General features: G+C 38.0%; 1 protein-coding gene across 1 annotated transcript in view; it reads left to right on the top strand.

The window, feature by feature from the left end:
* The first annotated feature begins 599 nt into the window (after window positions 1–599).
* LOC107758817 (junctophilin-1-like) overlaps window positions 600–16,549 on the top strand; it is a 51,533-nt gene continuing 35,583 nt past the window's right edge. The window contains exons 1-2 of the mRNA XM_016576646.1: window positions 600–1,313; window positions 3,060–3,822. Coding sequence (XP_016432132.1) covers window positions 935–1,313; window positions 3,060–3,822 — 1,142 coding nt within the window. The 5' untranslated portion in view covers window positions 600–934. The remainder of the gene's footprint in view (window positions 1,314–3,059; window positions 3,823–16,549) is intronic.

Below are 16,549 nucleotides of genomic sequence, written 5' to 3'. Positions count from 1 at the left end.
TCAGTTATTTCACTTTAATTGCATAGAAAAGGACCTATACATTGCCATTAGAGTAAATTTGCTGAACCTAAACATAGGAGCCTGATAAAAATGCTCATTTTAGATGAAAATTTCAGATGCCACTTAGGCTTTTGCATCTGAACTCTTCATATATATATATATATATATATATATATATATATATGATCTGGCATAATTTACATATAATATCATATATCATACATCCCAGGTTCATGTGAATATAGGTTTCCAAATCATCCCTGAATAATCTTGAGTAAATAGAATGATTAAAAATGCAAAATTTATCTTTTTTCCAGGCCATAAAATGCCCAGGTTTGTGAAATTCAGCTTAAATCTTTCCAAAACATGCTTAGCCTACATGTGCAGTATTTTGTAGGATACTTCTTTAATTTTGTTATTCATTCAAACTTTGTTTAGCAATTTCCTTTTTTAACCAAATCAAAAAGGCAAAAAAAAAATCCGGCTCTAGGAAAAGAAAAGAGTCAAAACTATTTTAAACAAAGAGCATTTCTTACAACCTCTGAACCTGCGCTCTCTCATTTAGTCCGGTAAGGGTGAAGTGGGCGGGGCCGCGGTGATGACGCCAGAGGATTGGCAGCTGGTTTCGCCGCCGCGCCGCGTCTCTCTCGCTGTGTCTGCTCTGCGCAGCGCCTGCGAACGGAGGGAGTCGGTGAAACGCAGCGGCGGTTCCAGCGCGTGCGGCTTCGGTAATGATGCACTAAACCTGCCTCTTCATTCATACTCTCACAACCCAAGCAGAAATACCAAACAACAACATCTCCATTGTGATTCATTCTCCCCGGTTTAATCGTTGCTGCTGAACTCGGCTTAGAAAAGAAGGTTTAATGAAAGAGAAAGACAAGAAGAAGCTCACGGCAACGTTACGACTGTTTTTATTTTCATCCCATTCTGAATGACGGGCGGACGGTTCGACTTCGACGATGGAGGCACTTACTGTGGCGGATGGGAGGACGGGAAAGCCCACGGACACGGCATCTGCACGGGACCCAAGGGTCAAGGCGAGTACGCCGGGTCCTGGTCCCACGGTTTTGAGATAGTCGGGGTCTACACCTGGCCCAGCGGGAATACGTACCAGGGCTACTGGTCGCAGGGCAAACGCCACGGGCTGGGTGTTGAGACCAAGGGGAAGTGGGTTTATCGTGGGGAGTGGAGTCACGGGTTCAAGGGTCGCTATGGAGTTCGGCAGAGCACCAATACACCTGCTAGATACGATGGGACGTGGAGTAATGGACTACAGGATGGCTATGGAGTCGAAACCTATGGGGATGGTGGTAAGTGCCACTGCAAATGTCATTTGTATGATGAGAATCGTAAGCAGCTGAACCATTACGATTTCTCTTGTCGATGTCCCGGCCATAATGATTCTTTTAGTACTTTTGAGAAAGAAATGTTTGAAAATAAGACATTCTTTGATTTACAGAAGACTGTTACTGAATGATCATATAACAAGGGATAGCCTACATTTTATTCTGTTTACAAAGACAAATGTTAGTCCTAACCATATATCATAGTTGCAGGCCTAAACATACCAAAATATGGCAACGTATTTCATTAATTAATTCATGAATCCACACATACAGCAAAAGTCATATCTTTGACTACAATTTGTCATATGAACAACCAGTCAGTTACGACGCCGATTTAAGCTTCGGAGTCTTAAGTACAACATAACACTGTAAAAGCTGTTGCTTCATTTCGATTCGGACATGACGAAAGTAATAACTTGCGGTTCAGTATGCGAGTCAGATTAAATTCAGTAACCGCTCCGTCTGATTCATAATCGTTTTTGATTCACTAAAAGAACCGGTTCATAAGAGTCATTCGTTCGGATGTCGAACACAGATTGATAGAGCTGAATGTTTTTGATTCTTTAAAAAGAATCGGATCAAACGAGTCATTCGTTTGAAAATTAGTTTTCTCTTAAATAAATCTCTGAGAACTTTCTGGACCACTAACATAAACTATTTGTTAATATATTTATTTATTTTTTATTATTTTCCATTTAAAATACATTAATGGCATTGTTTTTACATGCAATGTTGCCATGCATTATACACACAAGAAATTACAAGAAAAAGACATTTATATTTACACATATAATATAAACATATATATAAAAAATACTGTAATAGACTATGTGTACATATAGGTAGTTTTTAATATATTGGTTATATATTCTCTAAAAAGAGCCTGATCATGAGAATCATTTACTCAGGAACTGTGAACACACTGGTCTCGCTGTATGTTTTTGGTTCACTGATAAGAATCGGCTGGTGAGAATCATTTATTCAGGAATCAGACTGCTCTGATCGATGTATGTTTTGAGCTGTAGATTCAGTAAATGTCTTCCAACTGAATACTAGGATGAAATTTTGAGAATCTTTAACATAACAGAACAACATGAAAAAGAACCGATTCAAGGTTCCTGATTCTGTTTATGTTTTTGCCAACTTGTCAGGCCACAGGTCATAGCCATTGGGTGTAAATAACACCCAATTTTTTCAAAGTACACTGAAGAAATGCTGGTGACATGAGGGTGAATATTTATATTCTTTGACATAAATGCACAACCTATAGTAATTTACGCATGACATAATTACAGCCAAGATTCTACCACAATTTACTCTATGCATTTCATGGCACTGCAATGTGACATCCAACATTTAACTGACGTTTTGCATTTTCGGAGCCTACATTAGTTTCCGAATTAGTTTTGGGATCTGTGTCATTTGTGTCAGTGATTTTAGATTAGGCTGACTGATGAACACTGTGAACATAAAACACATTTGTCATGCATCACTGAAGGGGCAAGATATTTTAATTATCCAATTTTCATTACACTCTTACGGTTCATGAGTTATGAGTTGTTAACAAGCATTCATTGATATTTGATATGCTAATGTGCCAAAAGTGCATGCTTTTTTTATCATTAATATTACCACTGAATACGTTTCAAACCAAAGTAAGCAAGGTATGACACTTCATGCGCTGTTTAATGTTCCTTTCTGTTTCATAAGGCACATATCAAGGCCAGTGGATGGGGGGCATGAGACATGGCTACGGTGTGCGACAGAGCGTGCCTTATGGAATGGCCACCATTATCCGCTCTCCGCTTCGCACCTCCCTGGCCTCCCTAAGAAGTGTGCAAAGCAATGGCGCCGTTCTGCAGGACGCGGTACCCGACACACCAGTTGGAAGCCGTGGTGGTTTTGTGCTGAATTTTCACAGCGACACCGAAGTCGTCACCGGGAAGAAGAAGGGCCTGTTCCGCCGCGGGTCCCTCTTTGGCAGCCTCCGCCAGCTACGTAAATCCGACTCCAAAACATCCATCTCTAGCAAACGGAGCTCGGCACGTAGCGACGCCACTATGAGCCGCATCAGCTCCAGCGACGCCAACTCCACCATCAGCTACGGAGACGGAGAGGTGCCCGATGAGTACACCCCCATGGAGGACCATGTGGACGCCACCACCACAGAGTCCTACATGGGCGAGTGGAAGAATGACAAACGCAATGGGTTTGGAGTCAGTGAGCGATCCAGCGGGCTGAAGTACGAAGGGGAATGGATGAACAACAAGAGGCATGGATACGGATGCACAATATTCCCAGATGGAACCAAAGAGGAGGGGAAGTATAAAAATAACGTGTTGGTGCGTGGGATAAGGAAGCAGCTTATTCCTCTAAAAAACCATAAAACTAAAGAAAAAGTGGACAGGGCTGTGGAGGGGGCTCGAAGGGCTGCAGCTATCGCCAGGACTAAAGTGGAAATAGCAGTGTCAAGGTAGGGCACCTCATTTGCTGAAAATCCTTTTGTTTTCTTCTGGGATCATTTACAAATTCTAATGTGATAGCCACTCTTTTTCATATAAAGAAAGTGAATGGGGATCTGAGCTGTTGAACTGCAGAATGACAAAGTAGCAGCTATATTCCAAATCTTCTGAAGCCATACAATGGTTTTGTGTGAGAAAAAAAAAAAAACCTGAGCCAAATTCGAATCTTTCCATCCACTGCAGTTTTTGCAAATTATTATTAAAATTATTGAAAATATTTTTTGTTAATTTAAATGAGGCTTAAATAATACAGACAGACAGACAGACAGATAGATAGATAGATTAGATTAGGAGTTCATTAATCTCCTTTTTGTAGTCCATGTAAAAAAGCCAAATGTGTGTTGGAACTAAATAAAGGTGAGTAAACGATGACAGACAATATAGCAAGAATATATGACTCTCACAACTGTAGAATCATCACAATTTAGTAATACATCATGTCAGTCATGACAGGTTGACTTGAAACTGCTGTGATCAAGTGCACCAGCCACATCAAGGCTTCTGTAACATTCCCCAGATTGTTACTACTTGTACTGTTAAGCTGTGATGTCTGCATGGTTCAGACCTATGGCGTATGGAGCATTTATTTAGATGTCATTCATATTTCATAGACCTATTTTAAGATGTTGCTTCACACACCAACAATGTTCAGCAAAGCTCGGGTGTTTTTAACAGATATCCTTTGTTCGAGCTTCTCAAATGGTTAGAAAGTCTGAGTTTTGAAAGGTTGTGCAAGCAGCCTTTTTGAGGATTGGTGTCTATTATTTGTCCATAGCTCAGATGCACAGGGAGCAGTCATGGGGTCATGCATCTCATGTACACTATTATGATGTCTGTTCCCTTGCCAAGAGCCATTATTTATAATTAATTATAACTAGTTATGATTAATTATTCATATTTCCCCATGAGCTGATTCGCTACACTAGACAGACATTTGAATGGATGTGTTGTGTAAGCCACTTATTCAAGGCACACAAATTCATAACATCCTAGACAGGTCTTGGGAAACTCACATGCTCATGTTCCTTCCATTGACCAGCCAAACAGATACTTTGTCGAACATCTAGACAATATTCAAGTATAAGTTATGTGTGAATGTATACACACACTTTATGAACATACTGCATGGATTAGAGAGGTTACTTGCAATGAAGGATTATCCAAGTCAGTGATTCTTATACAAACAAACATTTGAATATAGTGAAAGCTGTCCTTAAACAAGCTGTCCTTGAACTCACTGGATGAGCAAAACCCTTGGTTCACAAATTAGTGGGCTTGCAAAACCTTTTAATGGGCTTTAATTAGTCATTTTTAAAATTTGTTTTTCAATTAAACACTACAAATAAGAGGATCCATGAGAAACAACACTGAATAAGATATTTAGACTTGTATTTGAATGTAAGTGTATTTTGTGTTACTGCAATGGCACATTTCTTTTTTCAACTTGTTTTTAACTGGTTTAGATTTTTTTTTAAAAAGGGGGTAAATCTGCCAGAGCAGTAAGACTAAATATATTATGCAGTTTTCCTTAGTAAATTAATGTAAATATTTTTGGATGTTTTCACTGGAAAATGAGACAAAAATACTGCAGTTTTACAAAGTATGTCCTGCTCAAGTGATCAGATACAGCGAAATTAATGGATTTTCATGATTACTACCATTCAAGAGTTCAGGGTCAGTAAGTTTTTTTTTCTTTTTTACTTTTGTTCAGCAAGGATGGATTAATTTGATCAAAAGTTAACATGAAGACTGTTGTAGAAGATTTCTATTTCAAATAAGTGCTGATCTTTTGAAGTTTCCTAAAAAACAAAGAAGAATCCTGGAAAGAAAGTGTATAAAAGTTTCCTCAAAAATATTAAGCAAAACATTTATAATAAGATTAAATGTTTCGTGATCACCAAATCAGCATATTAGAATGATTTCTGAATGATCATGTGACACCGAAGACTGCTGAAAATTCACCTTTGCCATCACATGAATAAATTACATTTTAAAATATATTACAATATTTATTTTAAATAGTAATATTTCACAATTGTTTAAATTTTTACTATGATATATTTATCAAACAAATAGAGCCGTAGTTGGCAAAAGAGACATCTTTTCTAAAGACATTAAAAATCTTAGTGACCCCAAACTTTTGAACGGTATAGTGCAAATAAGTTCCATCTTTTCAGTCAGAATGTGACATTTTAATGACACTTTTTTTCAAGTTGGGACTGAACCTGTATGTAACCTTTAACCCTTTAACATTTCAGCCCTGATATATTAATGTTATGGGTCCAAGACCACCAATAGGACTAATTGACTGTTGGTGTGTGTATATGTGCACGTCTGCCTCATGTATGTGTTTCGGCTGTCTGATGACCCTGATGTTCTGATCTCATGTTAGTGATCAGCCAATCAATAAATAAATAACATGACTCAGAATATAGGCAGCACTTGTTGTGCTGCTAGTATTCAGAGGGGTCATACAGGTTAACAGTTGGTTTGAGTGCCACTTTCAGGCTATTTACAGTTTCTGTATGTATCGTAACATCGAATAAGCCACATAGCACGTACTGGGCACCAATAGCCGAGTATCTGGCATTTGTCCCTCTTAGGAGTGGCCTGTCTTCTGTGTTTACCTCTCCCTCAGTGAGCAATGGGTCAGGGTTACAAGACTTACGCTCCAGGGTCATTACCAGTGCTATGAAATTAAAGTAAAGCCATTTTACTATGCATTACTTGCATTCAGTTACAGCTGAGCAAGAGTCTTGGCTGGCTAGCAGTACTTTAAAGATTGATATAGTAATACTCCTCACTATCTCCAATCCACCCTAGAGTATATTCCCTTCAAAGGGTCGTAAATATAATGCCACAGCCCCCCTCCCCTTTTCTTCAGGGGCAGGGCTCTTGCTGCGGTCAACAGAATCTGCTGTTTTAGGAGGTAGTGTGAAAGGTTAACTGGCGTTCTTGGCCTCACTGTGAAAGGAAACGTGATAGATCCAGTGTCAGGACAACTACAGAATATAACAGGTTCACTTCAGGTGTTAGCAAAGAAAGTCATCGATGAGAGTGAGCTTTAACTTAGTTTGGACCTACTATTAGGTTAAATCTCGTTTTAATGGACAAATGCATAGCATTTCCTTGTTATCACTTCTTAAAGGGATAGTTCACCTAAAAATGAAAATTCTGTCATTAATTACTCACCCTCATGTCGTTCCAAACCCATAAGCCCTTCGTTCATCTTTGGAACACAAATTAAGATATTTTTGATGAAATCCGAGAGCTTTCTGACCCCACCGACAGCAATGCAACTAACATGTTCAAGGCACAGAAAGGTAGTAAGGACATCGTTAAAATAGTCCATGTGACATCAGTGGTTCCACCGTAATTTTATGAAGCTACGAGAACACTTTTTGTGTGCAAAGAAAACAAAAATAATGACTTTATTCAACAATTTCTTCTTTTCCGTGTCAGTCTTCGATGGCCGTTCACAAAAGTACCACTCTCAAAAATCATAAAAATGCTAAAATAAGTTTAATTTTCTTTAAGAAGTATAACATTTCTTGTTTTTGTTTTTTTTGTTTTTGACAAAATATGACCTTAGCAACGATTTGAAAAATGTGAGGGTCTCTTTAAGGCATGAATATTTATTAACTCTCAAAAAGTTGGGTGGCACGAACATATTCATATAAATTTCTAAATGTGGAAGAATCATAAACAAACCCCTCCTCCCCCATTTATAATGACAGCTTTGCCCCTGGTTATGCTAGTGATTATGAATGAGAGACAGAGAGGTAAAAGAGCCCTTCAATTTTTCCTCCCACCTTTTCTCACCCTCTTCATACTCAGCTCCATTTGATATTAGTCATTCACCATAAAAAGGTGGGAGTAGAGGAGCATTTAATTGTTCAGTCAACCTACAGCCTGTGCTCTCTCTGTCTCTCTCTCTCTTTCTCTCTTATGCTCACTGGTGTGTCAGCAGCACAGAACTCAGGCTGACTAAATAAGGCAAGGATGGAGTCAACTTATCAGCTCTGGACAGAAATACATAAGCCAGCAGCAGTTGGTACAGTAGCCCATCACTGCCTGGCTGTCAACTGCCCTACGTGCCAATAGACTTCACAAATGTTTATCGTCAGTCGCAACAATGACTTCATCTGCATTTGTCTCTTACCCACATGCAAGCACACAGATATAAACTCAGTGACACACACACACACACACTTTCTATCCTTAACTCAATTAGTTAAGGATGGAAAGAGCAAAGGATAACAGTAATTATGATTATAATAATGACATGTATAATGTACAGATCATTTTGTTGAACATGCATAGATAGATAGATAGATACTAACATTTTTAAGTACTTAGCAAATTATGTTTACTGGTGAAAATAAATGTGCTCAACAATTAAGATCACAAAACAACATTGCAAGAATATAATGTCATAAAACGATTTTCATTTTTATTATTGCTAAAACATGTATAGTATATTATTATCATGTATAGTATATTATTACATATAGTATATTTTTTGTTTGTCGTTTTTTATTGTTTTATAATTGTCAAAAATCAAATATAAATACATTTTAAAATAAATTCTTAAAGGGGTCATATGATGTTGCTAAAAAGAACATTATGTTGTGTATTTGGTGTAATGCAGTGTGTTTATGTGGTTTAAGGTTCAAAAAACACGTAATGTAATTTTTTCCACGTAATGTATATTATTGTTGCTCCTCTATGCCTCACCTTTCTGAAACGCGTCGATTTTTATTACAGGCTGTGAGTCAGAGGCGCCAGACTGTCCTTGCAAAGTTGGAACTGCCCAACTTTATAGAACAGCCTTTGAGCACAGGCCCATTGTAGGCTATGCAGAACTTCAGGTTCAGGAAACAGTCCTCCATAAAATGCATCACACACTGCGGGCTAGAGTGAGCAGCAGCGGCGGTCTTTAGAACGGCGTGGCCGGCGGGCTTGCCGCAACCACATGTGACGACCTCGGGCTGGACTCCTCTTCGTCCACGGTGAAAGCCGATCCGGCGATCCACAGCGCGAAGTGACGTAGACATGTGGGGGCGTGTTTAAACGAGGCGTTTTAGGAGGACGTCTTAACTTTTATAAAGAATATCTCTTTGGATTTGAGACTTTAGTCCTTGCAACTTTACAGATCTTCTTTATGCACCAAGAGCTTGTAACACTCCAAAGAGAAAGGAAAATTTTAAATTGCGTCATATAACCCCTTTAATATTGGTTATCTTATCATATTACTTGTGTTCAAAATTTTATGGTCGGTTAAAAAATTTTCAGTGTTTTTAAAAAAAAGCCTCTTATTCTCACCTATGCTGCAATTATTTGATCAAAAAAACAGTAAAAAGTAAATTATTGTAAAATATTATTACAATGTAAAATCCCTGTTTTCTATTTTAATAATTTCAAAATGTAATTGATTCCTTTGATGGAAAAGCTGAATTTTCAGCATCATTACTCCAGTCTTCAGTGTCACATGATCCTTCAGAGATCATTTTAATATACTGTTTTGTTGCACAAGAAACATTTTCTATTATTATCAATGTTGTAAACCATTGGGCTGATTAATATTTTTTTGTGTAAACTGTCGTACATTGGGATCCTTTGATGAATAAAAAGTTCAAAAGAACAGCAATTATATGAAATAGAAATCTTTTGTAACATTATAAATGTCTTTACTGTCACTTTTGATCAATTTAATGTGTCCTGAATAAAAGTTTTAATTTGTATTATAAATAAAAACATATTGGAAACAATATTGGTCAATCTCTCCAAACAAACAGCCAGTCTAAGAAATAAATATTGCATGAGCCAATACTCCAACAGTTGAATATAATATGTAATTAGAGAATTAATTTTAGGGTGTGCTTTCAGAGAAGCAACAGAACCATCTCTGAAAGCACACTGTGTTTTACAGTGTGTGAAAAATCCACTTACAGGAAAGAACAAACTCTGATTGGTTTAAGAAGCCATTCGTTACCTGAGCCACCCAATCCCTCTCATCTGTGTATTGCTGTGGCCGAAATGCAGTGAGGGATTACTTCATGTTGACAGGTTAAGAGTGAAGAGCCTTTCCACATCCAGCTCAACGTGGGCCCACGTGAGAGCCACCGTACCCTCCAGCACAGCGCACAGACCACTAAAATTAAACATGCTGATGCCGAACTCCAGATAAGTCCCCTGACTAGAGCTTAATATGAGCAACACATAAAAAGACTGATAGACACAGCCATCATATTTTTAATTCATGTGTTCTGGAATGAGGACACATAATTTAAAGCTGTGGTGAAAATGGAAAGCATGCTCAATCACATCTCAGTTTCACTCAGAATGCTGCCATAATTAGTTTGTACAGTTGCGAAGTCCATTACTGGATAAGTAGGATGACAGTTCTGATTTAATTTAGGCAAATTTGTAAAATGGAGTGAAATGTGATTTTTGAAATTCTTGCATAATTTATGTTAATATCTAATGATGTACAGCTGTAGTGGTTGATATTAGCAATTGCGTTTAAAGCCAAGATTAGTGTATCACTGTCAGGCAAAACATCTGCCAGCTTTGTCATGTGGCCTCACCCTCCCCTTCGGACCATCACATGGTATTAATAACAGAAAGATCTCTGTGTACAGTAAATATTAGGAATGGCACGGCATTGGCACGTAAAACTGCTCTGATCCGCACCTCTGGTCAGACCAAACCCGTGTCGAAGAGCCTTCACAATCTCTGGCTGTTCACTAATCACAATATATCTCTTATTCAATTCCCAGTGCTATATCTCTGGCCTTTGTTCAATGCCACCACCGTTTCCTAAGCTCATTATATAATTCAAAAGACTTTTAAGTCCTATGCACTTATCAAAGAGCTTATGGAAGTCTATATGACCCAATATGGATATAAGAATTGGTATAGTGCCACACTGCAAAAAATAATTTTCTTACTTCTTACATGGCAGTAAAATTATTTGCATGATCTTAAAATGATATAAATGATCAAAAGAAATTGTGTCTTTGTTTTTTTGGTGAAAAAATTTATAAAAATATGCTAATTTTCAAAAAAATATCCAGAATTTAATGTGAATAAAATAAAAATCACCAAAAAAAATTGAAAAAATAAATAAATAAAAATGGACCAATATAAGCTTTCTGGACCAAAAATAAAATTAGTGTCATTTTTGGCCTTTGGGTCATTTTGACCCACGAGGAACACTTTTGTTATAGGTTCGGGAGGGACGATGAGGGTTTTAAATAAACCTAAGGGTACAGCACACAGGTTCACATTGTTTAGCCACTAGTTAATTTATCTGGGCTCCATTAGCCCAGAAACACATTTAACTCAGGTCACTATAGTTTAAGCTACACACAGCATTAGTTCACTAGCGTTAAGCCATTCGGCAAAGCCGGCCCAGGCTCACATAGATCGCAAACATACGGTCTCACGGCTTTTCGGAGCAGCAGGAGTACATACATCTTGGCAATAGATCTGCTTGTTCTGGGGGGGTTTTATCTTTTATATTTCTTCTGCCTTATAGGGATGATTTTAAGCATATTATTGTATAGCAGCAGCATACATATTTAATTGTTTTGTTTTCTTCTTCCAGCTTTGTTGGGGGGGTTATTTTATATGCTATTTGAGCAGCAGCAGTATGTTTTAAATACTCATGGCACCATATCGCCATATGCATTGGCAGTAGCAAGTTCCTGTACTTGCTTGCAGCAGCAATAATCTACAACTACAGCTACTAATACTACAACTACTAATAACCAGCAGCAGCAGCAATTCAGCAGCAGCATAGCAGATTTATTCTGCCCAGACCAAATACATTAACATTGTCATATCCATCACCATGCTAAAATCTTCCGAGAGTTGTCATGATTGAAATGCCTGAAACAAGGTCAACAAGCTCAACATATTTTCATGTTTTATTCTACAACATAAAATACATCAGTAATAAGTACGTTTTTTTACTTGTCTTGAAAAAGACTGCTGCTAAATGGCTAAATGGGACTACAGAGGCTGCCAGGGACAGGGGCGTTACTTCTGACAAGGCAAGGGAGGCAGTGCCTCCCTTAAAAAAAATTGGAACAAAAAAAAACAATGCAGATATTACAAAATATGACATTAAAAAGTGTTTAAATCACACATGTTTTTCTAAAGCAAACCTGTTTAACAGCAACACCAGCGGGTAAAGATACAGTGGGAGTTGCATCAGTCATGCCTCCCCTGAGCCCTTTGAGTTTTAACAGACCCCCCTAAGCGTGCGGTGACTTTGGTGGGGGGTAATTGAGAATAAATGGGGGAAAGTCACGTGAGAGGAGATAATGCCTCCATCACGATATGATTGGATCCACTGAATGTACTTTAGTATCTCGCCGTATTATTAGGTAATCTGGGTACTTTTTGCTTACTGTTTTATGAAAATTATGAATTCAGACTAGGGCTGTGCGATTTGGGGGAAAATATCAAATTGCGATTTTTTTGACAGATATTGCGATTGCGATTTGATTTGCGATTTTAAACTTGTAAAGTCAAGCTTCAGCTCAATATTGCCAATAATGTGCAGCACAGTACGGGTATCATTACCCTGCTAAAAAAAATGATTTCGATTAATCGCACAGCCCTAATTCAGACATGCTACTCTTTTCACATACTGTTTTTTGCCTACTATATAGGGAAGTGTGCATATTCCGATATAGCTCCAGTCTGTTTCAGGTAGTATTAGAAGGAGGGACATTCTCATTATAGATAGCATTTGATTGGACAAAATCTGTAAAGAGCGAAATCACTTCTTGGAAGAGAAAAAAAAATGGAAATGTATAAAATCCATATATGATAAAAGCGAATTCTTTCCATTTTTAGGAGCACATCAACTAGCGTATACATGACCTTAAAGCTGACAGGAGTAGTTCACTTCCAGAATGAAAATTTCCTCATAATTTACTCACCCCCATGTCATCCAAGATGTTCATGTTTTTCTTTCTTCACTCGCAAAGAAATTAAGGTTTTTGAGGAAAACATTCCAGGAATTTTCTCCATATAATGGACTTGAATGTTGGCCAACGGGTTCAAGGTCCAAATTGCAGTTTAAATGTAGCTTCAAAGAGCTCTACACGATCACAGCCGAGGAATAAGGATCTTGTCTAGTGAAACAATTGGTCATTTTCTTAAAAAAAGAAAAAATTATGTACTTTTTAACCAAAAATGGTCATCTTGCACTAGGGCTGTGCAATTACTTCAGTCTTAAGAGTCACATGATGCTACAAAAACCATATTAATATGCTGATTTGGTGCTCAAAAACATTGCTTATTATTATGAATGTTGAGAAAAGTTGTGCTGCTTTGTATTATATTGTAAATCTCCATCACCTGCTTTCAGATTTAGCGGCATTCACTACACAGAGCCGTAGTTCACTGACAATTAGGCAATATCGCGTTCATAATCGCAGATGAATCGCATTTGATTAAGAACGCGATATCGCCTAGCTTGTCAGTGAACTACGGCTCTGTGTAGTAAATGCCGCTCCATCTGAAAGCAGTTGATGGCGATTTACTACTAATCACGGGACCGGCTTAACTGACGAGATGCACTTGCCAATCGCATGCGATTAATTGCACAGCCCTATCTTGCACTAGTTCTGCGATGCGCATGCGTGTCTTCACGTTGGAAAGGTTGCGCACGATTAGTTCTTCGTCTGTGTACTCCAGTTGAAAAGGTAGGGAAGGGCAAAAAGCTCCATCTCATTTTCTCCTCCAACTTCAAAATCGTCCAACATTGTTGTTTTACCTTTTTTGTAAAAGGCGTTTGACTTTCTTTGCACGTTCGCTTTGTAAACACTGGGGCGGTACTTTCGCCTACGTCACGCGTGCGTGATTACATAATGCGTGAAGTCGAGCTAGTGCAAGATGAGCATTTGTGGTTAAAAAGTATATAAATTTGTATTTTGAAACTGCAGTTTGAACCTTCAACCCACTGGCTCCTACTGAAGTCCACTATATGGAGAAAAATCCTGGAATGTTTTCCTCAAAAACCTTAATTTCTTATCAACTGAAGAAATAAAGACATGAACATTTTGGATCACATGGGGGTGAGTAAATTATCAGGAAAATTTAATTCTGGAAGTCAACAATTTATTTAAGTAAAAGCCACAAAAACTTCATTTTCATTTATATCTGCCATGTTTTAGCAAGAGCTTGTGATCTTTGCATCTGTTCAGTGAGATCTGCATCCTGTTTTTTAGCTTGATCAGTACACAGTGGTCATGCTGCTATTGCTTTCTAATTTTCGCTCTTTATTAAATTAATGAAATAAATAAACAGGAAGTAGGAGCGAACCATCTGCCTCCCTCACAGTAACACTTCTACTGCAGAAAAAGCAGTGCATTGCTGACAGGATGACTGGATGCAATCACCATGGCAACGCTACAGCACTCTGGCAGGTGCTTCTACACATCATCTGGCCCTGTGTTAACAAATAGCAAGAGCTTTACAAACCAAGCGGAATAAAGACTTTACGGCTATGGCACGCATTCAGGATCACATATACTCACTTAACACTGGCGTATACAAACACGCATCTTCCAGCAGGGTGGGATAGTACATGTAGTGCATCCAAGCGAAACACACACAATCACGCACGTCGTTGAGAAACTCGATGTCTCTTGTACAGTGTTCGTGGCACTCTGTTAGAGGAAAGGTCACATCGCCTGGCAACTGACTGCATTGAGCTCCAGCTGCAATTTTAATTAAGGTAAAACTGTTTCCTGCCCTCTGCTTCCTCTCCTTCTGTTCACAAGCATGCGGTCGATACAAGCAGGTGAAGTGGGCACGTCTTCCACTTTACTGCTTTGATTCACGTGCAAACAAATCCATATGGCCCTAATGGTCAACTCCAGCACACATCTTTCATTATAATCTAGGTGAAAGGGGAACAGGACAGTTCACTTCTTAATACTATTAGTATTAGGTCTTAATACTATTGTTTACATATGCATTATTGATATGAATTTTTTTTTAAAGAAATTAAGACTTCTATTCAGCAAGGATGCATTAAATGATCAAAAGTGACAGAAAAGAAATTAGTAAATGCTGAATAAATCAATCAATCAAATGAATGCTGTTCTTAAAGGGGTCATATGATGCGATTTCAATTTTTCCTTTCTCTTTGGAGTGTTACAAGCTCTTGGTGCATAAAGAAGATCTGTAAAGTTGCAAAGACTAATGTCTCAAATCCAAAGAGATATTATTTATAAAAGTTAAGAGGGGCGTAACATTTGCGTCTCACGCTTGAGGTATTCGGCCAATCATAACGCACTGGATAGCTGGCCAATCACAGCATACCTCGCTTTTTCAGACCGATGAGTTTTGTAAAAATCGACGCGTTTCAAAAAGGCGGGGCATAGAGGAGAAACAATAATGTACAGTATGTGGAAAATAATGTGTTTTTTAAACTTTAAACCGCATAAACACATTTCATTACACCAAATACACAAAATAATGTTATTTTTAGCAGCATCATATGACCCCTTTAATAAATGCTGAAAAAAATGTGTCATGGTTTTCACCATAATACAAAGCAGCACAACTTTTCTCAACATTCATAATAATAATAAATGTTTTTGAGCACCAAATCAGCATATTAATATGGTTTTTGTAGCATCATGTGACTCTTAAGACTGAAGTAATGGCACAGCCCTAGTGCAAGATGACCATTTTTGGTTAAAAAGTACATAATTTTTTCTTTTTTTAAGAAAATGACCGATTGTTTCACTAGACAAGATCCTTATTCCTCGGCTGTGATCGTGTAGAGCTCTTTGAAGCTACATTTAAACTGCAGTTTGGACCTTGAACCCGTTGGCCAACATTCAAGTCCATTATATGGAGAAAATTCCTGGAATGTTTTCCTCAAAAACCTTAATTTCTTTGCGAGTGAAGAAAGAAAAACATGAACATCTTGGATGACATGGGGGTGAGTAAATTATCAGGGAATTTTCATTCTGGAAGTGAACTACTCCTGTCAGCTTTAAGGTCATATATACGCTAGTTGGTGTGCTCCAAAAAATGGAAAGAATTCGCTTTTATTATATATGGACATTTCCATTTTTTTTTTCTCTTCCAAGAAGTGATTTCGCTCTTCACAGATTTTGTCCAGTCAAATGCTATCTATAATGAGAATGTCCCTCCTTCTAATACTACCTGAAACAGACTGGAGCTATATCGGAATATGCACACTTCCCTATATAGTAGGCAAAAAACAGTATGTGAAAAGAGTAGCATGTTTGAATTCATAATTTTCATAAAACAGCAAAAAGTACCCAGATGACCTAATACTACGGCGAGATACTAAAGTACATTCAGTGGATCCAATCATATCGTGATGGAGGCATTATCTCCTCTCACGTGACTTTCCCCCATTTATTCTCAATTACCCCCCACCAAAGTCACCGCATGCTTAGGGGGGTCTGTTAAAACTCAAAGGGCTCAGGGGAGGCATGACAGATGCAACTCCCACTGCATATAAAATACCCCCCCCAACAAAGCTGGAAGAAGATAACAAAACAATTAAATATGTATGCTGCTGCTATACAATAATATGCTTAAAATCATCCCTATAAGGCAGAAGAAATATAAAAGATAAAACCCCCCCAGAACAAGCAGATCTATTGCCAA

This window comes from Sinocyclocheilus rhinocerous, unplaced genomic scaffold, assembly GCF_001515625.1.
Source record: "Sinocyclocheilus rhinocerous isolate Xijiao unplaced genomic scaffold, SAMN03320098_v1.1 scaffold2008, whole genome shotgun sequence".
NCBI lineage: Eukaryota > Metazoa > Chordata > Actinopteri > Cypriniformes > Cyprinidae > Sinocyclocheilus > Sinocyclocheilus rhinocerous.
The sequence above is the reverse complement of the archived record's forward strand: the minus strand, read 5'-3'. Positions and strand labels throughout refer to the sequence as shown.